Source organism: Castor canadensis, chromosome 14 (assembly GCF_047511655.1).
Source record: "Castor canadensis chromosome 14, mCasCan1.hap1v2, whole genome shotgun sequence".
Lineage (NCBI taxonomy): Eukaryota > Metazoa > Chordata > Mammalia > Rodentia > Castoridae > Castor > Castor canadensis.
In genome coordinates, this window is record NC_133399.1 from 57848857 (window position 1) to 57873390 (window position 24534).

The following is a 24534-nucleotide window of genomic DNA, read 5'->3' on the forward strand; positions in this document are numbered from 1 at the left end:
AGACACCTAAAAAACTAGCTAGCATTTGTTGCCCTTAATGCAGAGAAACTAAAGCAGATACCTTAAAGCAACTGAGGCCAATAGGAAAAGGAGACCAGGAACTAGAGAAAAGGTTAGATTAAAAAGAATTAACCTAGAAGGTAACACCCACGCACAGGAAATCAATGTGAGTCAATGCCCTGTATAGCTATCCTTATTTCAACCAGCAAAACCCCTTGTTCCTTCCTATTATTGCTTATACTCTCTCTACAACAAAATTAGAGATAAGGGCAAAATAGTTTCTGCTGGGTATTGAGGGGGGGAGCGGGAGGGGGTGGAGTGGGTGGTAAGGGAGGGGGTGGGGGCAGGGGGGAGAAATAAACCAAGCCTTGTATGCACATATGAATAATAAAAGAAAAATGAAAAAAAAAATAAAATAAAATAAATGTACGGAAAAAAAAAAAAAGTTTTATGAGGCTAAAATGAAGCTCCATGTGTAAAAGGTATGTAACTTAAAAATTTTATAACTAAATAAGCGTATTTTTAACATTTTTATAAACCGTAAACTTCCAGGTTTTGGAAGTCAGGGGATCTTTGTTAGAATCTAACTCTACCAAGTTCTACCCTCTTGACATCAGTCAAGACGCCATCCGCCATATTTCGCATCCAAAAATTGGCAGAAAAACAACCTGTCCCTCCAGAGTGCTATAAGGGCAGAGTACAGCATGTGGGAAGTGCAGAAGCTTTTCTCACTAAGTTATCTGGCCCTGTTTGCATTTCTGTATCCTCCAAAGTGCCTGGTACCTCACTTTGCACAACAGGGGTCTTAAATATGTGAGCTTCTTTGTGTGGTATCACAACCCCACTTCTGCCCAACTCATCCCAGCCCCCAGAAGAGGGTACACAATGCAGGATGCTGTAGAAAGAGAAGAAAGCAGTAAGCCCTTCAGGACACAAAACGATAAAGAGGAAACAGAGTACCCCTCATCTCCCCTCTAGTTCTGCAGGGCCGGTGGGCGGAGGAGTGAAGAGTTACAATCATCCCTCAGTGTCCATCCACAGAGGTTCCGGGCTCCACCAAGATACCAAAATCTGTGGCTGTTCAAGTCCCTTATTTAAAATGGTACAGAACTTGCATATAACCTATGCATATCTTCCTGTGTACTTCAAACTATCTCTAGATGACGTGTAATATCTAATGCAATGTGAACACTATGGAAATAGTTATTACACTGTATTGTTTAGGAATTAATGACGGGAAAAAAGTCTGCACATGTTCAGTAAAGATGCAATTTTTTCAAATATTTTTTAATCCACATCTGGTTGATATACAGATGCAGAATCTGCAGACACATAAGGCTCACTGTGTAACCAAGCAAAAGAAAATAAGGAGGGTCTTGGGGTCTGTGGAGACTGAAGGAGGCTGTGAGATTCCAGCAGGCCTTGGACTTTCAACCTCTGGGCCCCATCGTGCTTCCTCCCACTCCTGCACTCTACAACTTCCGCTCTGTGGGGCCAGAGAGCCTGGGAAACCATATGCTAACACTCAGGCACAAAGCAAAGACAAAGAGCTGCAATTTATGACAAATGGTAAAGCTGTGTGCTTTGTGTGCATGAGGCCCTGGATTCAATCTTAAGCAACAAATAAACAAGTGTAATAAAGTAAAGTAATAAATATCCAAAAAAGGAGCTAGGGTGTAACTCAGTGGTAGCATGCTTGCCTAGCATGGCAAGGTCCTGAGTTCACTCTGCAGAGGAAGGAAAGGAGAAAGAAAGAGGGAGAAGGAGGAAGGGAGGTCCTTACTGCCTTGCAAGCAGTCTAACCCAGTCAACCAGCCAAGAACAGAGCCAGAGCCAGGTGTGCTGGCCCACACCTGTAGTCCTAGCACTAGGGAGGCTGAAGCAGGAGAATCACGAGTCCATGTAGCCTGGGCTACACAGCTGGTTGAAGGCCAGTCTGACCCTGTCTCAGGGAAAACAAGCAAACAAAGATGCAGAAACCTAGGAGGAAACTCTGAACAAGAGTCAAGTATTATACATCAACAGAAACCCCCAACTCCAGAACACAGAAAAGGGTAAAGACCCCTCCTCAACATGAACAAAGATGGCAGCCAGGCTCAGCACCCCAGAGTATAGTGCAAGTTGGTGGCAAGCTTCCTTCCTCCCACCCTGCTTTATTCTTTACTTTCATGGGTTCACTGAGATTTATCTAGCAGAATAAGAACCTACTCAGTTACACTGCCTAAATCACTAAATTTTCCTCTGGCTGAGTCCAGCAACACAAATGCTGGATGCATGTTCAGACATCATTTATTAATTTATTCACAGAAATGCTGTGGGATCTGGGGGAAAACTTTGCCAGCTCACAGATTTATTATTCAAACACTTAAATGCAAGTGTTTCTGAATGTATAACAGAAATTTAAACTTTTCAGCAAACGAATCATAGTTTATAAGTTGAGCGCCTGCCTGTCTTACTGGTTAAAGGTTAGTTTCTTTTTTTTTCTAAAACATATAGTTTTTGCTGTGATTGGATTAAGCATCCCCCAAAGGTCCAGGCGTACCAGCCTGTAGAACTACTGGGAGGTAGTGGAACATTTAAGAGGTGGGGCCTAGTGGGAGGAAGTTAAGTCACTGGGCGTATGTCTCTAAGGGAATATTAGAACCTTGACCTCTTCCTATCTCCCCCTTTGCATCCCTGTGGCAATGATGTAAGCAGACCTCCTCCTACAGGCCAAAAGCAACAGAGATAAGCCATCATGGTCTGAAACTTCTAAAACCATGATACAAAATAAACCTTTCCTCTTTATAAGTTGATTATCTCAGGCATTTTGTCAACAGTAATAGAAAGCTGACTAACACAATTTTCCCTCTCACTCCTCTCCCTTTCTCTTCTCTTTTTTTAAAATCTAGTAAAGCATTTAAATAAAAGACTTTTGCAGTGCAGACTAAGAAGAGTACAGGAAAAAGTACAAGCCAGGAAAAATTTCTAACTTCCCTTCTCATATGCTTTTCCCTTACTCTATTTCTCATCGTCAGCAATCCATTTTCCAGTCCTACCGCATTCTGAATCAGCATCCCCGAATCACCCAGACCATGACTGACCAGGAGCCCTCCCAGGAAGCACAAACAGGACACTCCATAAACTTCCCTCTTGAATGCAATTCAAACTCAAACTCTGGGGTTAACTTCTGGTTTGTCTGCCAAGGCACAAGAGGAGGTCGGAGAGAGCTGGACCCAAATCAGACTCTTGGGCAAGTCCCTGCTGCCATCTGAATCTTCCCCACCCATGCAGGCCACATGTTGGGAAGGGGCACTTTTACTACCAGAAAGGGAAAGAAGCCATACGTACAGTGATCTTGCTGGCTTGGTTCAGGGCTTCAACCCAGTCCTTCAGATCTTTCTGGTCATTGGCTTGAAGAAAATACCTCTGAGACAGGGCGTTGATAACTGTGAAAGTCACAAGGAAGGAGGGAGAAATTCTCAGGTCAGAACACACAGTAAGACTCCACAAGGAAAGTGTCCGAGGTGGCAAGAGGAATGAAACCCACAAAATCGATCAAGAAATTCCCTATGATGTTGGGCTGCTTGCATATTTAGGAAGCAGCAGTGTCCAACAGCTCTCTCTTTTCCCTATCTTTAAAAGTGTGGATTACTCTCCACAGACCATAAGAACGACCCAGGACAACGTCAGAGCAGCTTACTATGCTGTTCTGCAGTGCTGAGGCTGCTTGTCTGCCAACAGGAAGACACCCCCTGAACCGCTGCTGATAAACTTACAGTCACACTGAAGTGTGTACAATGTGGACCCAGTGCTGTTTCCACTGGCACCACTGTTTGTGGCTAAAAAATGGAAACCAAGCTTGCCTGAGATCTGTTCCTTACTTTGAGTATCCCATTAAGTCAAAGGTTTAATTCTGGGTTCATTATTATTATTATATGCACTTTTAGATCACTGACCACAAAATCTGAGTCATTTTTGAGCTAAATAATGATATTTTAAAGAAACAGGAGAAGAGAATCAATCTGAAATTGGAAAAATGACAACTGAGGGACTATTTTATCCTTCTAGCAGAAGCCTGAACCATAGGAAGGGAACACAATAGAGTAGACATAAGATTCACTATTCATTCAACAAGGATGTATTGAGTATCTGTATGTACCTTCCTGATGATGACATCAGAACCACCCCTGGATACACCCAGAAACCTGTGTTCATATTACTCACAGCACCCAGTCTGGTGCTGGAAACACAGTGGGGGCCAAGTAACAACACCATGACTGATTCACTGAATTCACTGACAATTCAATGACTTGAGGCATTCACTGAGTTACTCTGCTTCAAGCATCATTCCCAATACTGTCACGCATTTGGTGACACCAAGCCCCTCAACGGAATGTTCCTCCCTTCCTATTATTCCCCTCCTGGCCCTGCCTCCCCTCTCGCCAGACTCCACCTTTCCTGAAGACATCATTATTCAGTCCTAAAACGGGAGTTCCCAGAAACTTCCACTAATTATTTAAAGTCTACCCTGTAGCATCGAGAAAACTGAAATGTTGTTGCTGGTTCATATTCATGTGTCCTTTTGCTATTACCAGCCTTTGCAACAATACCAAGAACAGTGGTATCCCTTGACACCCACGAACATGGCTGTGATTTATATCACTCAAAGCAGTGTATATATCACATGTGATCACAGGACTGTCTCTGTGCAAAGAGGAAGTTGCTACAGGAATATGAAGAAAATCCATCCCCAGTTCAGTACTTACCAAAGCAAAATGGAGTTTTGGGTTTCTGCTTTGGAGTAGCTATGCTCACCTACATCAAATAAAAAATAAGAGACATGAATGTGCTTCTAACAGTGTGAAAATGCTGTACTGTGAAATTTTTCATACATAAAAAAAAAATCAAACAAACGCATATCCTGAAGAATAATAATTGAGAACCTTGTACTCATTACCTTAAGAAGTCAGTATTATTTATACTATTTCTTAGAAACTTTCTGCATGGCCCTCCCTGGTAGAGTCCCACCTCACAGAGATAATCATTATCTTGATATCTGTGTTAATCTGTCTTTGTGGGGGGGGGGGGGGGAACACTTTTAAAAAGCCACCTAGTCCTGCCAGGATTCTCTGGCCCACAAGACCTGGCACTAGCAGGATTTTAGTCCTCTGTCAATGACCCAGTTTGCATCCTAAACATCTCCAAACTGAAGGTAACTCTGCTACAAATGCAGAGATTCCAACCACAGCACTCAGGAAGAGGAAACAGCATTCAACACACTGACCAATTGTCTTGACATCTACTCTGACCATGAAAATAAGCACTTTCCACACACCCAGAGAGGCTGAAGGAATCAGAGAGCTTACCTATGTACTTCCGGAGAAAGTAGAAGTAGTTAGGCTTCCTGCTGCTTTATTTCATTTGCTTTTACAATCCTACCCCTTGCATGTCCATTCCTGCATATGTGAACCCACACCATGTAAGTTCCCCCAACTTATATTCCACCATATGTCCACGAAGATGAGGTGGTTACCCTTGAGACTGCTTGAACCTCACTGAAGCAGGCCTCCACACCAGACCTGGGATCTCTAAGGAGGCAGTCACCTTCCCATGGGACCTAGCTACATGTTATCATTATCCTGCCTGGATCCTCTCCCCTCAATCTCCTTCCAGCCAAGGACTTTTGTCTTCTTATGCTCATCTCAGGAGTCCACAAATGGTTCCTGTTTTTAACAGACAGTGTACCAGAAACCAACAGCTGAAGCAAAGACTTGAGTCTCCTCATGGCTCACAGTTGCTAAGGTCTAATGATGGCTGACCCACAGCTCAATCTAGGTTTTTGCTCTCGACCCTAAGTTCTCCTTACAGCCCTGCCCAGATTCCTTAGGAACTGATGTAGGACCTGTAAAAGATCAAAAGGGGACAGGACTGGATTTGGAGACAGAGTCTTGTCCCAGCTCTGTGACCTCCATTTTATGTTCTGTCAAGTAAGGGACAATAATACTATGTGCTCATGGAGCTAGCATGGGGATTAAATATAACAGTCAGGCAAGGCATTCACCTGTCCCGCCATGTACAATCTCCCTATTCAAGGAGATACTATTTATAGCTTCTGATATCTCATTTCCTTTAAAAGCCCACTCCACGTATTAACAATGCCATACCTGGGACTGTGGGCAAAATGCTGAAAAGCCCATGAGCAAAAATGTATGGGACCTGAAAAAAATGCCTGGCTTCCAACACAGCAAATGAAGATGGTAGATCCAATATTAGCAAATATTTTATTAAATGTCTGCATAACCTTATATTAAATTCATTGATAAGTATTAAACTAAACACAGATGTTGTAATATTAAGTCAGCTTCATGAATTTTTCAATTAAGTATTCAAAAGTTTTTCATTGCATGTGAAAATAACTTATAGCTGAAATTGTCTTAATTCACAAGACTCCTTGTGCATACGTAAGATGACTGATTGCCTGGAAATTGGAGCCAATCACAGACTAGATGTACCATCCAAATCATTTCAAAGCAAAATGCATCCTTTCAAATATTTTACAGCTAAGCTCTGTGTGTGTGTGTGTGTGTGTGTGTGTGTGTGTGTGTGTGTACTCATAAAGAAAGGCTGTTTCTTTTGGCTCCTGGTTCTAGAGGTGCACGGTTGAGGGGCCACATCCCCTGGTAGCCTTCAGGGTGGCACAGTCCCAAGATGGCACAGAGCAAAACATGGTAATAGACAGATAGTGTACATGTGTGTCCAAAACATTCTGTTTAACGAGAGAAGTGAGTGCCTTTTGATGTTTACCGTGATGTAAGGGAGAAACCAGAGAGCCTAAGAAAGCTCTCAAACACATGAAGATTTAGCCAAAAGAGAGCCCACATAATCTTGAATCTAGACAGACTACCCCAAACCAGTCATGTCTGCACAACTCGCAGACAACATACAGGACACTAGCACCCATAAAGTCACAGTCCTGGCCCCATGCTATCTTGCTTTCCTGGCTCCAGTCTGAACCACAGTCTTTACTCTGTCTGCATCTGATGTGTTGACTTGCAGTGACTCGCTTCCTGGCTCTGCCCCTCACCATCCATATTCCCACAAGTCGGTCCTCTTGCCCATCATCTCCTGCTTGTCCTGCAGTCGGTTCCTCCACCACCCTGAGCACCACAGAGCTGCCTTCCGTCCTGGCCTCAGCACCCACCTGTCTCATGCTCCCTTCCATCCAGCTTTAGGACGGCACTGAGAAGCTGGGCAGCTGGAGGTCCCCTGTCTTATTCAGAGACTTGCTCTTTCTCCAGGAAGCTCATTTATCACTGCCTAGAGGGCACGCCACTGGTTGACACTTTTCACCCTGCTTGGATTACAAAACATCTGCTTTGACCACAACTCACCAACTAGTAAGTTGTAAGAACACTACCCGTGTGCTTATTATAGGATCCAAAGCTTCCAGAGAGTATGTGGCATTGGCTTGTTTTTCTGTTCACCCAGTCTTCAGTCAGGAGGCACATGCGAGCACATCATGTACATTTACAGTGTGTGTCATGCTTACCATGGAAGGGTATTGGGCAAAACCACTCATTCATGAACTAATGGGATCAGGTCTACTTCTGCCCTGATTGGCTGTGTGGCAAGGGATGAGACCCTCAGTGTCTCTGATCAGCTTTCCAATGAGTAAGGCCAGAGTGAAAATATGAGTCCTTCGCACAGTCACAGCACGGGAGGAAAGTGAAATTCTATCTACCTGTTGCTATGCCCCATTGAGGGAGGGGCCGTGGAGGGAGGCTTTGGCCTCTCCCTGACATCCTGCCCACTGGGAGGCATGAGGGGCGTCCTACCCCTGCCCCCTGCTTGCTGGTGATCATGGCTAGCTGCTGCAACCTTTTGCAGACATGGGGAAAAAACAGAGGACCCGCAGGAAGCAGTGTGGCTGCAGACGGTGGAGGACACCTGACCAGCTGACGCAAGGAAGAGCAAACATCCACCCACCTTGAGGTGGCCACAGATGAGTTGCTGCACAACAGTGGCTGACTGGCAGGTCCAGCGAAAAAGCCAACATTGAAATCAGGTTAAGGATGTGAAAAAGGAGTGGGCATGGTCACCCACCATGTCACCATGTGACGTAGACAGGGCTGCTCCGCAGCTCAACAGAGTCTTAGGAACTTGCTCTTATCAGATCAAACACAGACCACAGAAGGCACAAACTCGTCATGGGCAGGACTGCTAGGGCCAGCCCCACCCTGTCTGCCCTTGGCCGGAAGTGGAGCTGGGGCCCCTCTGGCAGGAGCAGCAACCAACCAAGGTCTAGGAGAGCTGGTTGCTCAGCCTGTGTCTAGGGTGAACGTGTACCTCATCGGGACATCAAGAGCAGGAGATAAACAGCCACTATGCAGGAAATCAGAGGAGCTCTAAGTTGAAGATTCTGGACCAGCCACAGGCAGTCAGGGTATGTACACACATAGACATTTACCTGCAAAATGAGCCCATACTTTTCCCAACAGACTCCCAAAAGGATCTGCAACCCTCTTCCCAAGAAAACAGTTAAGAACCAGTGTTTTAGGAAGCTCCTCTTAATGGTAATGGAGGCAAGGCCCTGGTAAAATGAGACCAGGCTGAGGGTGGGGCAGTGGAGCTGGCTGCCTAGAGACGGCTGGCATGGACGTGAAGGGCCACAAAGCAAAGATAAGTCTTCAATTATCTTCTAGTTTACCCAAGAACTGCTTCTGCTGCCATGACACCCCAGAGGACATCAGTTCAGTTACTTCCATCTGTCGTTTGCCTCTCTGAAGGTCCCTGTCTTCCCAACACTTGCCCTCAGAAGACACCCATGGAAGTGCACCCCTGATGAGAGCCGGACTGGCTTGTGGACAAATGCTTTACTCTGGGAGGGAGGACCTAAGAGTTAACAAGAAACGACCTGGAATGCCAAACCAGACACCAGCACCACTAAATGTTTTGTTTTGTTTGGGAGGTGGGGGGTTCCACTCTCTGGCATTGAATCTGACTTGAAGACTGTCACCCGTCTGTAACCTGACCCAGGAACAGCTGTGGGTTTTGCAAAAGGCCCATGCAGGCCTGCCTGTCTTAGGCAGGGCTAGAAGTCCTAAGTGAGGCAGCTTCTCAGGCACAGAATACTAAAAAAAAACCTCATCTGGGCTGCATTTATAAATCATGATTCAGCAGGAGATTAGATTCACTCTTCCCTCACCAAAAAAAAAAAAAAAGAAAAAAAGTCATTCCAAACCATCTCAAACAGGAGAAGGTTTCAGTTTTCATTTTTTACAGGGTTCTCTGCTCCCTCCCTCTCTCAATTCTCTTTCTGGGGAAATGACCTAATGAGTGTACAGTGAGATGAGGACAAGAAGGGAGGGAGGGCAGGCCTAAGCCTTACTGGTCTAGCTTGGGGAGGTACCACATTTCTAACCACAAGGCAAGCACAAATTGCCCGCAGCTGTGCTAGCAAAGCTCTACTTTACAAGGCCCGTCCCCTGTCCCCTGGGCCATTATCTCCTGTCTCTAACTGCTCAGATGCTGCCCAGCACCTCTGCCTTTGCACCAGGCCTATATCTGCCAAGCTCTGCCTACATCCCGCAGGCACAGGTCAGCTTGCCCCTCCAGCCAAAGATGGCTGCTCCTGCCTGGGCCACATACCGCCCTCCTGAGCAGCTGCAACGGGGGCTGAACACGGGGATCCCAAAGCTTGCTATGAGATGAAGCTGGTGGCCACTCAGCTGAGGGCCCCCCACCCCGGTCTCAAGGCCCTGTGGGAGAGAGAGGCTGGGCAAGGAAGCCGTGGGCCCCCAGGAGGCCTGAAGTAAGGGGCAGGACTTCCGGAGCCTCAGAACTGGCTGGGTGCCACCTGGCTCCCCTCACTGTACAGAGAGTTCCTTTTTCTGGGGAGGCTCTAAATCCCCCAGCTTTTTTATCACTGCTGCACCATGGGTCAACAGCAGTGCCTGCCCCTGGGAGGGGTTGCTAAAAGCAGCTGAACTCAGCAGTTAAATGTGGACAGCATTAATCAGCCCCACCCCCAGGTCTCAGCACAGTAGAGAGGCCCCTCTATGCAAACTGGACTAGGGCACAGCCTGCCAGCCGCCTTCCCAACTCTCCAGCAGTTACCTGCTGCTGAATGTGGTCTTGGTCTGTCTGAGAACCTTCTCAGGCATTCTTTGCCTTCCCTGTTGTGGTGTCCTATAGAGGGGATGGATAAAATTCCAAAATCCCAGCTCTTTTGGACCTGCAGCTGTTTCATTATAAGCTTTGAGAGAATCCTTCCCAGTTGCTGGATTTGGAGTTGTCATCTTTGTGCTCCTTTTTGTCCCAGTTACAGAAAAGGTTATGCCTCACTCCCCTCAGCTCAAATAGCACCTGCAGCCCTTTTGCAGGAGGTGGGAGCACCTGGGGACTGCTACAGTTTGGATCTGGAATGTCTCCCAAAGGCCCCAGTGTTAAAGGCTTGACCTCTAGCTTGGGGCTATTGGGAGGTGGTAGAACCTTTAGGAAGTAGGGCCTAGTAGATCTCCTTAGGTGACAAATAGTGGGAATGCCCTCATTGGGATTGTGGGAAGCCAGTCTTTTTCTCCCTCAGTGGGCATTAGGTAAGAGGTTTTGCTCTGCCGTGTTCCTGGACAGTACACCATGATCAGCTGCCGCACCACTGAGCCCAAAGGAACAGGTCAACCAGTTATGACTAGTAAACCTTTTCTCTTTATAAGGTGACTGTCTCAGTTATCTGTTACAGGGATGGAAAGCTTATTAACTGATGTGCCCAAGGAGTAAGAGGCTGTGGGCCCACCCTCATCAGTAGCAAATCTCCATAGGCAATTCATGGAGGAACGGAAGCATTTTAAGGTCCATGAGTGTCCCCAACTGCTAATGCCCCAAGGATGTGACACTTCCTCTTATTTAGATACTAAACCTACTCAGAGAACATGAATTTCCAGAGCTCCAGGCCAACATTACCTTCGAGATGTAGGTTAGCTGCAGGGATCCAACAGCTCCTGCCCCAACTGCCAGGTTCTGAAAGACAAATGCTCATTTTAAGGATGCTGTGAGCAGTGAAGACAGTGCTGAGAGATCGACAGCCAGGATTCCAGTGCAGTCTATGTCACTTTCCCGCCTGGCAGCCTTGCTTACTTTCCCCATCTGTAAAACAGTGGTAATCATTCCTGAATAATAATTCCAGTGGCAATAATTCAGATTTCCTGATGGAAATCTGTAACACAGCATCACCCCAGCCTTACTCAACCATTCAGCCTCAGTTGTCCCTCCTGCAAAAACAGAGACTATCATACAGTTAGTTTCCCTTACTGGAAATGTTTGGAACCAGAAGTGTTTTGGATTTCAGATTTTTTTTCAGATTTTGCAATATTTTCCTACACAATGAGAAATCCAGGGGATGGGACCCATGTCTAAACACAAAATTTCATTTCTATTTCATATATATACTATACACAAAATCTGAAAGTAATTTTATACAGTGTTTTTAGTGTACCTGTGTTTTGACTACAACTCATCACGTGAGGTTAGGTGTGAGATTTTCTACTTGTGCCATGATGTTGGACCCAAGTTTTGGATTTTGAGCGGGGCACAGTGGCTCACCGCCTCCTAATCCTAGCTACTTGGGAGGCTGAGAGCAGGAGGATCGAAGTTTGAGACCAACAAATAGTTCACAAGACCTTCATCTCCAAATTAACCAAAGCAAAATGATCTGGAGGTGTGGCCCAAGCAGTAGGGTGCCTACTTTGTAAGCAGGAACCCCAGTGCAACCAAAAAACTAGCTAATCATTTGCCTTGAGTTTATAAACTAAAAAATAAATAAATAAAATTAAAAAGTGTTGAATTTTGGAGCATTTTGAATTTTCAGGCACTCAGATTAGGGACACTCCACCTTTAGTACTTACCTCATAAGATGTTGTAGGATGAGACAAAAGTATTTCATAGGACTTAGAAGTGTCTTGGTACACAGAAGACTCTCATCAAGTGTCAGCTGTTACATTTTTTTCGCCCTGACTGCTCTGATCTCATTGATTTTGTCCTGTTTTATGGCATTCCAAAATCCTTTTCATAATTCATACACACAAAACCAAAAAAATAAAATAAAATAAAACCTATTAACCCACCTCACGAACTGTTAGTAGTACCAAATGAAATGATGTCTGTACACTAAAAAGAACCACTAATTCACTGTAATATTAAAACACCAGGAAAGGCTGGGGATGTGATTGAGTGGTGGTGTACTTGCCTAGCATGTATATGCAAGGCCCTGGTGTTCCATCTCCCACACTACAAACAAAAACAAAAATAAAAACAGGAGAAAGCCCACAGGTACCATGTCTGGCAATACATTCTATCTTGGCAAACCCTTCTTGGCTTTCTGATTTCTCCATTGTCAGGGAAGAAGCAATGAAAACCTAGGACAGTAACACACCAAGGTAATGACCAAATTAGAAATCACGAGTGTGGAGTTTCCGATGTCTACATTGGAAAACCCATTCCTGGTGAACCTGAGAATCTGTCTGCACCTTCTGGTGACCTCTAAAACTGCAGCCTCAGAAAAAACCCTTTGAAGCCCCAAATGGGGCTATCTCAAAGCAATAAAAGGAGGTGAATCTTGGAGCAAGAGAATTTAGCAAATTTGTCTAAGGATTAGCAGTAACATGACTTGTCACTCCAGGAGCAACCTTAAGAAAGTGTCTTACATGCAAGGGAAGAGTCTTTCTACCTACAGTTATCCAAATTAATGTACATCTTTGAAGAAAACGCAATGAGTGAAACTTCCTATTCATAAGAAAATGGACAGAGGTAACATAACAATGAAAGGATTCTCAGAACCCCAGAGTCCTAGTGAAAGACCCAGAAAACACTCTGGACCCATCTCCCTCCTTTGCAAATGAGGCTTGAAATCTAAAACCTGCTTCTAAGTGCTGGATGTATCTCACAAGACCTTGGGTCCAATCCCCATCACAGAAAAACAAAACTAAAAGCTGCCTTTGAATAGCCAAACTAGCACTTTACAAACTTTCAACTTCAGAGTGACTGCTTTTTTATGAAGGAAGGAAAACTCAACTGGGTTAAAAGAGATATGCTTTGTCACTCCCAAATCAATGTTCTTATTCCCCAAAAGTCAGAAGTGACAGACAAGGTCCTAGAGGGGACTGTGAACCACTCCAGCAAAGACTCAGCTCGGCTTAGTCCTTTGCCATAAACAGGCCCATGTCTGCATGGCCTCATTGTGACAAAGGGCTCAGGGACACACAGAGTCACAGGCCTCTGCCCAAGTGTAAGCATCTGCCCCCACCCTATGGTACAGTCTAGGAAAGTGACTTGTGAGTGTGGGGATTTCCCCAAGATCACTCTATGATCACTCTATGATTGGAAGAAACTGAGGTAACTTCAATAAGAAACTGAAGGAAGTCAGATCCCCTGACTTCCACACCAATACCCTAGAAGCTGCATAGTGTAATTTAAAAAGCTTGAGCTGTTAGAATTCTAGCTGTGACGTGAGCACTCTATGACCAGAGCCAAGGTCTTTTTCCTATAAAATAAGAGACAATAAGCCTGTGTCAGGGTGGTTGGGAGAATTATGTGAGAATACAGAGGGAGAGTCCACATATGGCAGCTCCCGGCCCCTCCACCAGGCTAATTATAAGATGCAAATACCAAGACTCAGAGGACTCAAAGCTCTTGCACAACTGCTCTCCCTCCTTACCCCAAACCACAGCCCCAAGGCCTCCAGCCCTCTCTGAATTATAAGTGATGAAATGGGACTGGGGGAACACACGTAATGGTAGTATAATGACAGATAGAGGCTGATTGGATTTCAACCACTTCATCCCTACCCTCCTCCAGCCAGCTCTCCCTGCTCAGCCCTCCAAGCCTGGTTACCCCAGGGGTGAGGGTGGGGTCCCCACCCCTCTCACCCACACCCACCCACATTCTGCTCCTAGGCTCCAATGCACTCCTTCTTCATCAGCAGAAGCCAGGAAAATATGACGAACGTCTATAAAAGCTGCTTCCCCACCATGGTCCTCCCCACCCAGGGGGAAATGGATGACAGGGGAGAAAACAGCCTCAGGATTCCCAAGGCTTGATCCAAAGTGACACTCAGTGTCCAGTCCAATTACTGGACCTAGAAGATTAATGGTGACAGCTCACTGCTAGGGTGGCACATGGGCAACCCCAGGCAGACACTTCCCAATCAAAGAAGGATATGCCAACGTGCCTGAACTGAAGGCCAGGACAGCCAGGTGTCAAGGGAGGAACGCTGGGAATTAGTACCCAGGGAGTGACAGGGTGGCAGCTGGGGAGGGGAACCACGAAAGCTGCCTTCCCTGGCCATGGCTCTGCATCCTCCAGGCAAAGGACCAACTCAGATGCCCCCTCAAGAGTCTTCCTACAATGACTTCCCATCTCCCTGATTCACACATTCAGTCCCTGTGTGCACCAGAATCTCCTGGGGGGGCTTGGTTATAAAAATCCAGGCTCAAACTTCACCCACAAAACGCTGCCATCAGAATCAAGCAGACTGTGGTCTGAAGACCTAGATTTTAAAAAATGCTCCCTAGTGGTCTCTAAATAGGCCCAAATTTAAGAACAGCTGGTTGATGGGACAAAAAATCCAGCCCTGGCTACTGCACTGGTCCACACTGTTCTGTGACTTTAAGTCTCTTCTTCGTACTAGATGGTAAGCAGCCTGAGGACATACTGGGAGAACTAAGGCAAACAGACATGGTGTGAGGACAGAGGCTGGTGGGAGCACACTTCATTGATTTTTATTATTTTATTTTGGTGCAGGAAGCTGAACCCAGGTCCTCAAACATGGCAAGCATGAATTTAACCACTGAGCTACAGCCCAACCTCCCCAACCCTGTTTTTAGTAGGAATGTACTTCTGAAAGGCTGTTTCTGTGAATAACCTAGGGAGGGTTTTTAATTATTTTGGGCATGTAATAATCATGTATATTTGTGGAGTGCAGTGTGATAATTTGTAATAACTGAGCACTATGTGTGATGATCAGATGAATGACAAACATACCACCCCCTAGACGTTTATCATTCCTCTGTGTTGAAAACATTCAAAATTCTCTGGACTATTTTGAAATATGCAATTAGCTGTCAACTACAGTCACCCTAAAGTACTATAGAGCCTGCGGGAAATTTTTTTTTTTTTTTGAGATGAGGTCCCACTATGTTGCCCAGAATATCTTTTTATAGGCACTTTTCAAACCAACAAACACCCATGTTTCATCCCCAGAATTGTAACTGATATGAGCTAGGCCTGGGCACCTGTGTTTTCTCAGAGCTCCTGCGGGAGGCAGGTACTGCAGACGCTGGCTGGTGGTGCTGACTGGGCACAGAGACAAAGCAGCTGGTGGGAGAAGAGGCCACACCCAGCCAGCAGCTCTCAGAGTGACCCAGCTGCTGCACCAGCAGTGCTTAGGGAGGAGGCAGGAAAGATCAGGGAGGGGTAGAAGGGGCAGGGGAGAATGGGAGGGGAGGAGATCCCTGTGCTTGCAGCTTGGACATCAGCCACCCTGCATGAGGAGGTCTGTAAGACAGAGTGACCTGTACATTTCTCAGATTTCTAAACTTTCTAGAAGGGTACAGGGCAGGTTCTTGTTAACTGACTGAAGGCTTTATGAAGGCACTGCCAACGTCTTACTTTTTTGCTCAAGAGCTCTTCTGCCACCAAGGACCTAGGAGTGGAAAGTATATGGTTTATTCTTTTTCCATCGCCAAGAAAGTGACTGAGTGCCTATACATAGATTTGGCGTGCCTCCTATAGGAAGCTTTTTTCTAAAAACAGCAGCATTGCTTGTTCAAGTAGAAAAACTTACCAATGTGACCTTTACTCCCTTTCCCCTCTTCTAGAAAAATACCAGAGCACTGAAGTGACCAGAAGACCCAACTACTGATGCATAAATTCACAGAACATCAATCCTGACAGGTTCTGTTGACACATCTTCATCCACCAGGAGTCCTCTCACGGCTCAACTGGGAGAAGGAGCCCAGTAAAGTCAGATCTCTTAACCCCAACAAATCTCTGGTGTTCCAGCAGACCACAGATTGAGAAAGAAAGAAGGAAACTGAGATATATGTACTACTTCACACCTCACACACTGCTAGGTTCTTCCACATTGTGGCTTAATCCCAACAATTTTGTTTCACAGATGAACAAACTAATCTTGAAGGTGAAGCAACTTGCCCAAGGTCACACAGGTGGCAAGTTGTCAAGCGAGTATTTAAACCCAGCCCTTCAGGACTCCCCAAATCCTTTATGGCACTTTCATTTAAGTCATGCCACCTCCTGTGGGACAATATCTAAGAGCTGATTATCAATGAAAAGTAAATACAAGAGCAGGACCAGCAGGGTTACACCAAACAAGGCCCTATAAAGTTGCCCAAGCTGGGCAGGTCAGGAACAAGTCCAACTGGCTCTTGGATGCCAAGCTCCAAAACACCAGGGGTTGAGTGAGTGGAAAGAGAAAAGGAAAAAGAAGTGCTGGCGCCTCTTTACCTTCTCTTATGTCCCCTGAGACGCCTAACCAACAGCAAGGAACCTACTAGACTCTCAAAACCTACCAAGCTCTATTGCTGGCTAACCGGTGGGAGATGGAGAGAATGGCCTGCACATGACAATCCCATAGCTGGGGCGTGAACCAACATGGCTGCCCATGAGCTGAAACCACAGCCCAAAGCACCAAAGCCAAGGCCATTCAGACACAGAAAAGAAGTCACCTAGGAAGACCTGTGTGACAGGATGGAAGGGGAGAAGGAAAGCCCCCTGCCCCATAGTCCACAGCCCTCTCCCTATTATGAGAGAAACCCAAAAGAAATGTAACAAGTTATTTGTAGGCACCAGGCGCCCTGGGCAGTGGCTTTACCTACAGCTGCAGTGTCCAACACATTTCCCCTCCATCCTGTGGGTTCACTTCCCGATATAAACTTGAATGCACATTAAACACCCATGGCAGTCCCACTCTCCAGTTAAAAATGTGTATTTTAATCTTGCATGAGAAGCCAATTCTATGCCATGAGCTGTTACTGGTTTAGCACTCTCATTCTGTTTCCTGCATGTCTATTTCTTGTTGGCAAACGCCAACACCTGCTTCTGTCATGATGAGTCTCACGGTGTGTGAGTCGGTTGACCCCACACCCCTAAATCTCCTTACTTCCTTCTTCCAACTCTGGTGACAGGGACAGAGACCTGACCAAAAGCCTGGACTCCAGACACCCCCTGGACATATGTGGGTCCTGAGACCTTGACTACTGGCCACCTGGGTGGCTCTAAAGCCTTACACTTAGTAAGCCAACTCCTCCATCCCTTCCTTCAACACAGCTTCCTCCAGAGCTGCCTCAAACTCTGCCATTCCCCTCTAAGCACCCCTCCCAACATCCCCATCTCTTTTTTTTTTTAATTTTTATTTTATTCATATGTGCATACAATGTTTGGGTCATTTCTCCCCCCTTCCCTCCCCCACCTCCCGTCTTTCCCCCCCCCACCCCCTCCCTTTCCCCCCCTACTCCCTCGATACCCAGCAGAAACTATTTTGTCCTTATCTCTAATTTCCAACATCCCCATCTCTGTTAGTGGTCCACATGCCCTTCCCAGTAGCCAACCAGGTACTCAACTTTTTGAAAATTTAAATACTTGTAAGTTTAAAGAAATACAGCTAGGGAGTTGGCAGAGTGGCTCAAGTGGTACAGACCTTCTTAGCAAGTGTAAGGCCTTGAGTTCAAACCCAGTACTACCAAATATATATATATATTGCTAGGTACATAAATTATTCCTGAGAAAATCTGTAACTTTAAATAAATAGGGGATTACTATGATGCACACTGTTAAAACATGAATTGAAACATCATTATTGCGACAGGGTTATTTTAATCTATATTATTTGAATTAAGTATCAGCAAAATGCAACATGGGAATACTTAATTTTAAGTTTTTTCCCCTATGGTCAGCTAACAAAGATATCGCTCATATTTTTATAATTAGCTGACACACTATCATATAATATCAATTAATTTTATTAGTCCAAAGAAACTAAGTAAAACAAGACGGAAATAATCACCACGTATTTACAAAACAACCAGTAGATATTATTTGCCATCCAGAGTCAACTAATATTTATTAAGCATCCCCTATTTTCCAGGCCCCAAAACATGCTCGTTACTTATAGAATTCTCTAGATCATCCTTTAAGACAGATAATGGTCTTTTTTATTTAATAGATGAGAAAACTAAGACTCAGCCTCGGAACTTGCAGTAGCATAGTAATTATCCTATTCTGAGTGCCAATTTTCAGGGAATACATCATCTGCTTTCACATTTGTGTTGTCACCACACAGTCTGTGCTTTCACATTTCATTCTCTTAAATTTGGATGGATAAAAACAGCATTTTTCTTTATATCACCATCACTTCTCTTTCTGAAGAGAACAACTTTGCCACCCTCAAGTTGTAAAGTTTTTGGCTTATAAATATATGCATTAGGAGGTCAGCCTTGAGTGAGGCACTTACTAAACTAGTGACGACTATTCTTCACCCTCTGTCAAGTCACCATGCTTGCCATTTTCTTCCTTCACATGGTCCATAAACTCCCCAACTCCTTACTACTCCAGACAGCTCTGGAGAGCTGTCACCTCCAGTTCTCCCCATCACATCCTTATGTCATGGCCAAAACAAGCCACAACTCAGTCTCACTGAGAGCTGATGAGAGCACTCTCCCATTTTATCACTTTAATCGTCACTGTGACTAGATAGAGTCCATTACCACACACTGCAGATGAGGACAGGAGGCTGGAAAAGCAATGTATTCAACTACTTTCTGTGCTCACTTAGTGTAATTAATACAAGCAGGCTCCAAAGCAAAATCCCAGCTCGCAGCCCCTCTCTCCTACACACACAATAGCCTGCTTTGCCTTAGAGGCACAATTTTAATAAGAAGAAGATGGAATTCTTTGGTATATAATTACATGTATAAACATATAGAAGTGTATGTAATCGAAATATTAAACAAATATTGAAGGCTACAGTCTATAGCAAAATATAACAATATAACCAAAGACAAGTCTTAAGAACTCTTAGAATAGCCTCACCATGATCTTGGAATAGTAAAATTTCTGCCATGTTCCACAATTTCTATCTCTTCAGTTGCTTGAATTTTAATCCTAAGTAGTGCTAATTAATAATTTGATTGTTCCAAAGTGCTTCTTAGTTTTTAAGATTTTTAAATTTGGTGGGTGAGGAACAGTGCATCTTAAGCACATCCTCTACTACTGAGCTGTATCCACGCATCCAGCCCTTAATTTTTAAACTGAAGAAAAAACACATACTATAACACACACAAGAATTGTTTTAAAAATAGGATTACTACAGAAAATATGAAATTTCACTTGTAGCATTTTATGCTAACTTTCAAAAAGCCCACACAATTTAAATTCTAAAAACTTCAGTTAAATGATTTTAACCTTAACAGAATTTGCATTTTGTGAAACTACAGATCTGTTATTGGAGGCTACTTTTCCCCAAAGGATACTGCATTCATTCTTATTCAAATGAAATATAGATAAAAGCACATCAGTAATTCTCCTTAACCCAATTGTGTGTCACCATGGATAGTTAATACACCAATTACATAAAGCCAATAAATTTTTTTAAATGAACAATACAATAAATAAATAACAAAATTAAAATTTAAAGATAGAATCTGTTTAAAAACCCAGAAAAAACCAAAAAACTTTGCCCAAACAACTGCCACAGATCCGAAAGTTACAATGATGCTTAGAGAAGCAGAGAAAGCTCTGGACAGACACCAAAGAAGCTGTCTATACTGGCTGCCCTGTCAGGGGACTCTGTGGCTGGAGGATAAAAGAGGAAGGGAGAAACATCACCATATCCACTTTCCTACAATGAATTTTGCACGGTGTGCATGGACTGCCTGTTTTTAAAAGGAAGCTATTTCCTGGTTCTCGGCATTTGAATGAGTTGATGCAGATAATGCAAAAAGCTTTTAAATATTGATGGATTTCAACCAAATATTGCTTAAGAATATTTCTGATACAGAACCATAATTCTTTCAAAAATACCAATTTTCACTCAGCCTTGAAAACAACATTACTATCCTTAATAAGTTACATATTAATGGAATCTCCTCCAGCACTGTGTTTCTTTCCACTAAAATGCAGCTAAAAATCCATTCTGTTGGTAACACTGCTAAAGTTCTTTGCCCCTGTCAATGGAAAGACCTGCTTCTAGCACTTTTGTTGTTTATTTTTAAACAAAGCAAAAGGGCTCTGGGATCCTGGATTCACCAGGAAGCATGCAATCTTTTTGGATATTTTGATTATCCATAATTCACATCATGGCCTTTGAAAAATAAATACAACTAAGTAATATTTTTGGTAGAAGACAAAAAATACATTTGTTATAGTAAAACTTGACAAGAACAACCATCCAGTGCAATACTGTTTCCATGCTTCTGTTTACCCTGTCTGGGGCCATATAATTTACTCTTGCAGTTACTCAGCATTCTAGGGGGTGAACATCAGCCTTGCTGTGCAACTAAAACTCAGAGGCCATTGTAACAAAACAAGGCAGCCCTAATTGAGCAATTTCATCTCCTCTATCATGATAAGGACTCACATTCAATTAACATACAACTACTAGCTGGGCCCTGGTGGCTCACACCTTGTAATCCTAGCTATTTGAAAGGCTAAGATCAGGAGAATCTCAGTTTGCAACCAGCCTGGCTAAATAGTTTGCAAGACCCCCATCTCCAAAATAACCAGAGAAAAATGGACTAGAAGTGTGGCTCAAGAAGGAGAGTATCTAAAGTGTGAAACCCTGAGTTCAAACCCCAGCCTCACCAAAAAAAATAAAATACACCTGGCTGGGGACTGAGGATATAGCTCAGTAGGAGAAGGTTTGCCTAGAATGCATGAGACCTGGATTCCATCCCCAATAACACACACACACACACACACACACACGCGCACACACAAATTATTTGCATGCAAGAGGACTGAAGTCTAGAGAGATTTGCTACATCATGTCTATATTCATAGGATGGTATTGTACATTTAGAAATTTGTTAAAGAGTAGATCTCGTGTTAAGTAGTCTTACTGCAATAAAAAAGAAGCATTTGTTTGCTTGATGCTTCCAGCATACTGACTTTTAAATGTGCTAGCTAAATCACAGTACCATAATCAATAATATTGAAACTTTCCATTTAGAGGGGTCCTTTTCAGCTAATGGGTTTTGTCCTCAATTTAGTGTCACCAATGCCTGTAATGGAAAATGCTGGTTCCATACTCTACCGCACCAATTCACAATACTGCCAGACATTCAAGGCAATGTATGGTCCAGGATGCATTCAGATTCCTATTGCCACCCCCACTGCAGATACTGCTACTGGCCTCCCAGATTCCCCCACTCTGCTTTGGGGAACTGACCTCAGGCTGCTAAAAGTCATCTTACCCAAATTTGAAGAGCCACAGTCAATGACTCAGGGACTGTCCAACACAAGCACAGGAAAGCCCAGCTCTCTTGGGACAATTCTGAGGCTTAATTCACCCCACAGCTCCCACAGGCCCAGGCTAAACCCTACCCTCACAACTTCTGCCTGAGCTCACACCCTTGTCTGGCTTCCTCTCTTCTCTGTCCAGTTTCCCAGCTTTCCTCACAGGCTCCACAGAGTAACTCCTCAATGAAGAGCTGTCTCAGTGCCTAACTCCTGGGGTCTTTTGGGGATCCCAGCCTCAAACACCCCTCTAACCAGGTAAGCTCACCTGCCCACCTTGGCACCCTTCTCTTCCTCTTCTGCTTGGGACATAGTGGGTACAACAATGAAATGAAACCTTGAACATGGAAACCCTTCAGAGCCTACAAAATGCTCTATGCACATAAACAATGTGTAGTAATATCCACTCTAACCTCACCCTCTCTTCAAGATCTGGCTCACGTTCCACCTCCTCTATGAAGGGGGACCCTACAACTCTCCCCACCCTATTTGTGCTTAACCATCCACATCCCAAGCTGCAACGGAGGCTCCACAAAGCCAGAGACCATCTTGCCCACTGTAGTGGCCTGGCATCGAGGCTGGTGTCTGACATATTGGACAAGGTTAAAAAATATGTGTTAGGCAAGTTGCTAAGCTCCAGAAATGACCTGCCCAAAACAAATCAACTGAGTGAGGAGTCTGGTTTGCAGACTTGGTCTCTTGTCTCCCAGGTCTGAGAACCTTCCGTGTGAGACTCCACTTCCAGGCCCTGTATCTCCCGCCATGGGTAGGAGCTAGCTAAGAGCAGCTACAAGCCTTTCTCTTACAACCAGAACATTGGCATCAACAAGGAATGACAGACTAAGGTGTTAGAATGATGGGCTAAGGTTATTAGAGCTATGTATTTTTATGTGTGTTGTTGTCATAAACAACCAAACCGGAAGCTTCCTGGTGGCAAAGACCAAGTATTCAGTAAGTATATGCCATAGTTGGTAACAGCAGTAGAGGCAGTGATCATAGAGAGAGACTCAGTGAGCACCAACTACCAGGAGGCATCAACAGGCAAAGATCAGAGAGGTGGGTTCAGAAAATCCCACTTACTAATGCCCGTTAAAAAAACTAAGATACTATTTCAAGGGTTTCCTTTTCCTTATAAAAGTAAAGTATTCAATAGCCAAACAGTCTTCATTTCTTCTCTCAACAGGATAGACCAACACGCCCAGGGTGTACTAGTCTGCAGTTTCCACTCAGTTTTGGTCCTGTCCCTAATCCTAGGAGAGCAATATTAAAACAGCACACCTCCTAAGGACATACCTTCTGACAGCCTCTTTCCGTGGGGTTCTTTAGCTTGTGAATGCATTCATTTGGTGAGGGCACATTTATCAAATCCTGGACACTGTGGATCAAAAGCTCAACCAGTTAAGCTCTCTGCCCTCTAGAACCTCCCAGGTCCTAGAGTCCACTGACTTTCTTAATCAAAGACCTTTGCAGGCTTTCTGCCCTACCAAACCAGTCACCCTATGATAACTATCTCATTACCAACCACAGCAATGACAAGGCCTCAGAGTCAGACTACCAACAGGGGTTCCAGCTCTGCCACTCTTTTGTGTATGTAACCATAGGCAGATTTTTTTCCCCTCAGCCTCACCTCCCTCACCTTAGAATGAGGACAGTAATACCTACCAATTAGACCTGCTATCAGAGAGAAATGAAAACCCAGTAAATCATGCCTAGCATTGTAGCAAAGGTCCATGAGCATCATTTTACAATTTACCAAAGCACTCATTCTCAAATCTAGAAAGATTGCTTGTTCACGAGCACAGCAAAGAACTAACCCAACCACTGAAGAAATAAAATGCTCTGAACTGTCCCTAGGTCACAGCAAGACCCTTCCTTTCTAGGAATATGCCACACTAGCTGAAATCTATTGCATCCTGGGAAAATGTAGAGTTTCCAGCAATGGGCCACACGTTCATCTTGGTAATTCAAGCTCAAAGAAGGTTCTACCACAAAGAGCAACCTAAGAGCTCAGCTGGCAAGAAAGAAGAGGTGACCCTTGGGAAGGCTGGTGCAGAGGCTGACTCCAGAGAGCCAGGAAGGCAGCCAGGCATAGCATCCAAGATTGGTATAGGTTCTGGTCCCAAGTGACAATCAAATCTGAGGGCTGATCAGAATTAGAGAAATTCTAACAACTGGCAACATTCAAGATCCAAGACGGTGAACTCGGGAGGCAGAGATCAGGAGGATCTCAGTTCAAGGCCAGTCAGTCCAGGCAAAAAGTTAATGAGATCCCCGTCTCAACCAACATGCTGGGTGTGGTGGTTCACCTCTGTTATCCCAGACACACAGGAGGCATAGGAAGGAGGATCACAGTTGTGAGACCCTATCTGAAAAACAGGGCTGGAGGTGTGGCTCAAGTGGTAGAAAAAAAGCTTAGCAAGCTTGAGGTCCTGAGTTCAAACTCCAGTACCACCAAAAAAAAATAAAAACTAAAAGATTCAAGGTGGTGACACGGCAGTCCTGGGTGACCTGTCACTAACAGTGAGACTCTGTGGCCCAGAGTGGGCAGAAACATCCAGCTCTCAGAAGCAGCAGCTGGCAGCAAGTGAATAGGAGTTCAGGAGAACCTGAGTTGGGAGCCAGCACAAAGCAGATACATCAGACCAAATCCACTTGGATGAGTTGAGCTGACACAGCAGGAGAGTGGGAGAGACATGCCAAGAGTGAAAATAGAAAGGAACGAAATCCAGGAACCCTAAGTCCCCCAGGACTCCTCCTTGCATGCCACAAGCCAAGTCTCTAGGCAACAAAAGACTGAATTCCAAGCCCTTCCAACAGTGGGGAAGAAAAACCTTGAATGCTCCTTGAATGGAGCTCTGTTGCTCCATCTGAGGGCACCTGTGCAGAGCAAAGGCAGGGAAAATGATACAGCAGGACCTGAAGGCAAACCAGGACTGAACATGGTGAGAGGCAAGCAGAGGTGTAGCAGTCCATATGCAAGCTCAAGTCCCAGTGCTCAGCATATCAAATGAACGTAAGCAATAGGTTCAT

The 24534-nt window shown here is 44.6% G+C and overlaps 1 protein-coding gene across 3 annotated transcripts in view; it reads right to left on the minus strand.

The window, feature by feature from the left end:
- Plekha2 (pleckstrin homology domain containing A2) overlaps positions 1-24534 on the minus strand; it is a 63838-nt gene that overhangs the window by 25656 nt on the left and 13648 nt on the right. For 2 of the 3 annotated variants that reach the window (XM_020164411.2, XM_020164413.2), the window contains 3 exons: positions 10942-10998; positions 4749-4797; positions 3331-3428 (listed from right to left, as the gene is read on the minus strand). In XM_020164411.2, the coding sequence (XP_020020000.1) occupies positions 3331-3428; positions 4749-4797; positions 10942-10998 (204 nt within the window). Of the gene's footprint in view, positions 1-3330; positions 3429-4748; positions 4798-7183; positions 7208-10941; positions 10999-24534 lie in introns of those variants that run through there. The other variant, XM_074054628.1, reaches the window with a different exon arrangement.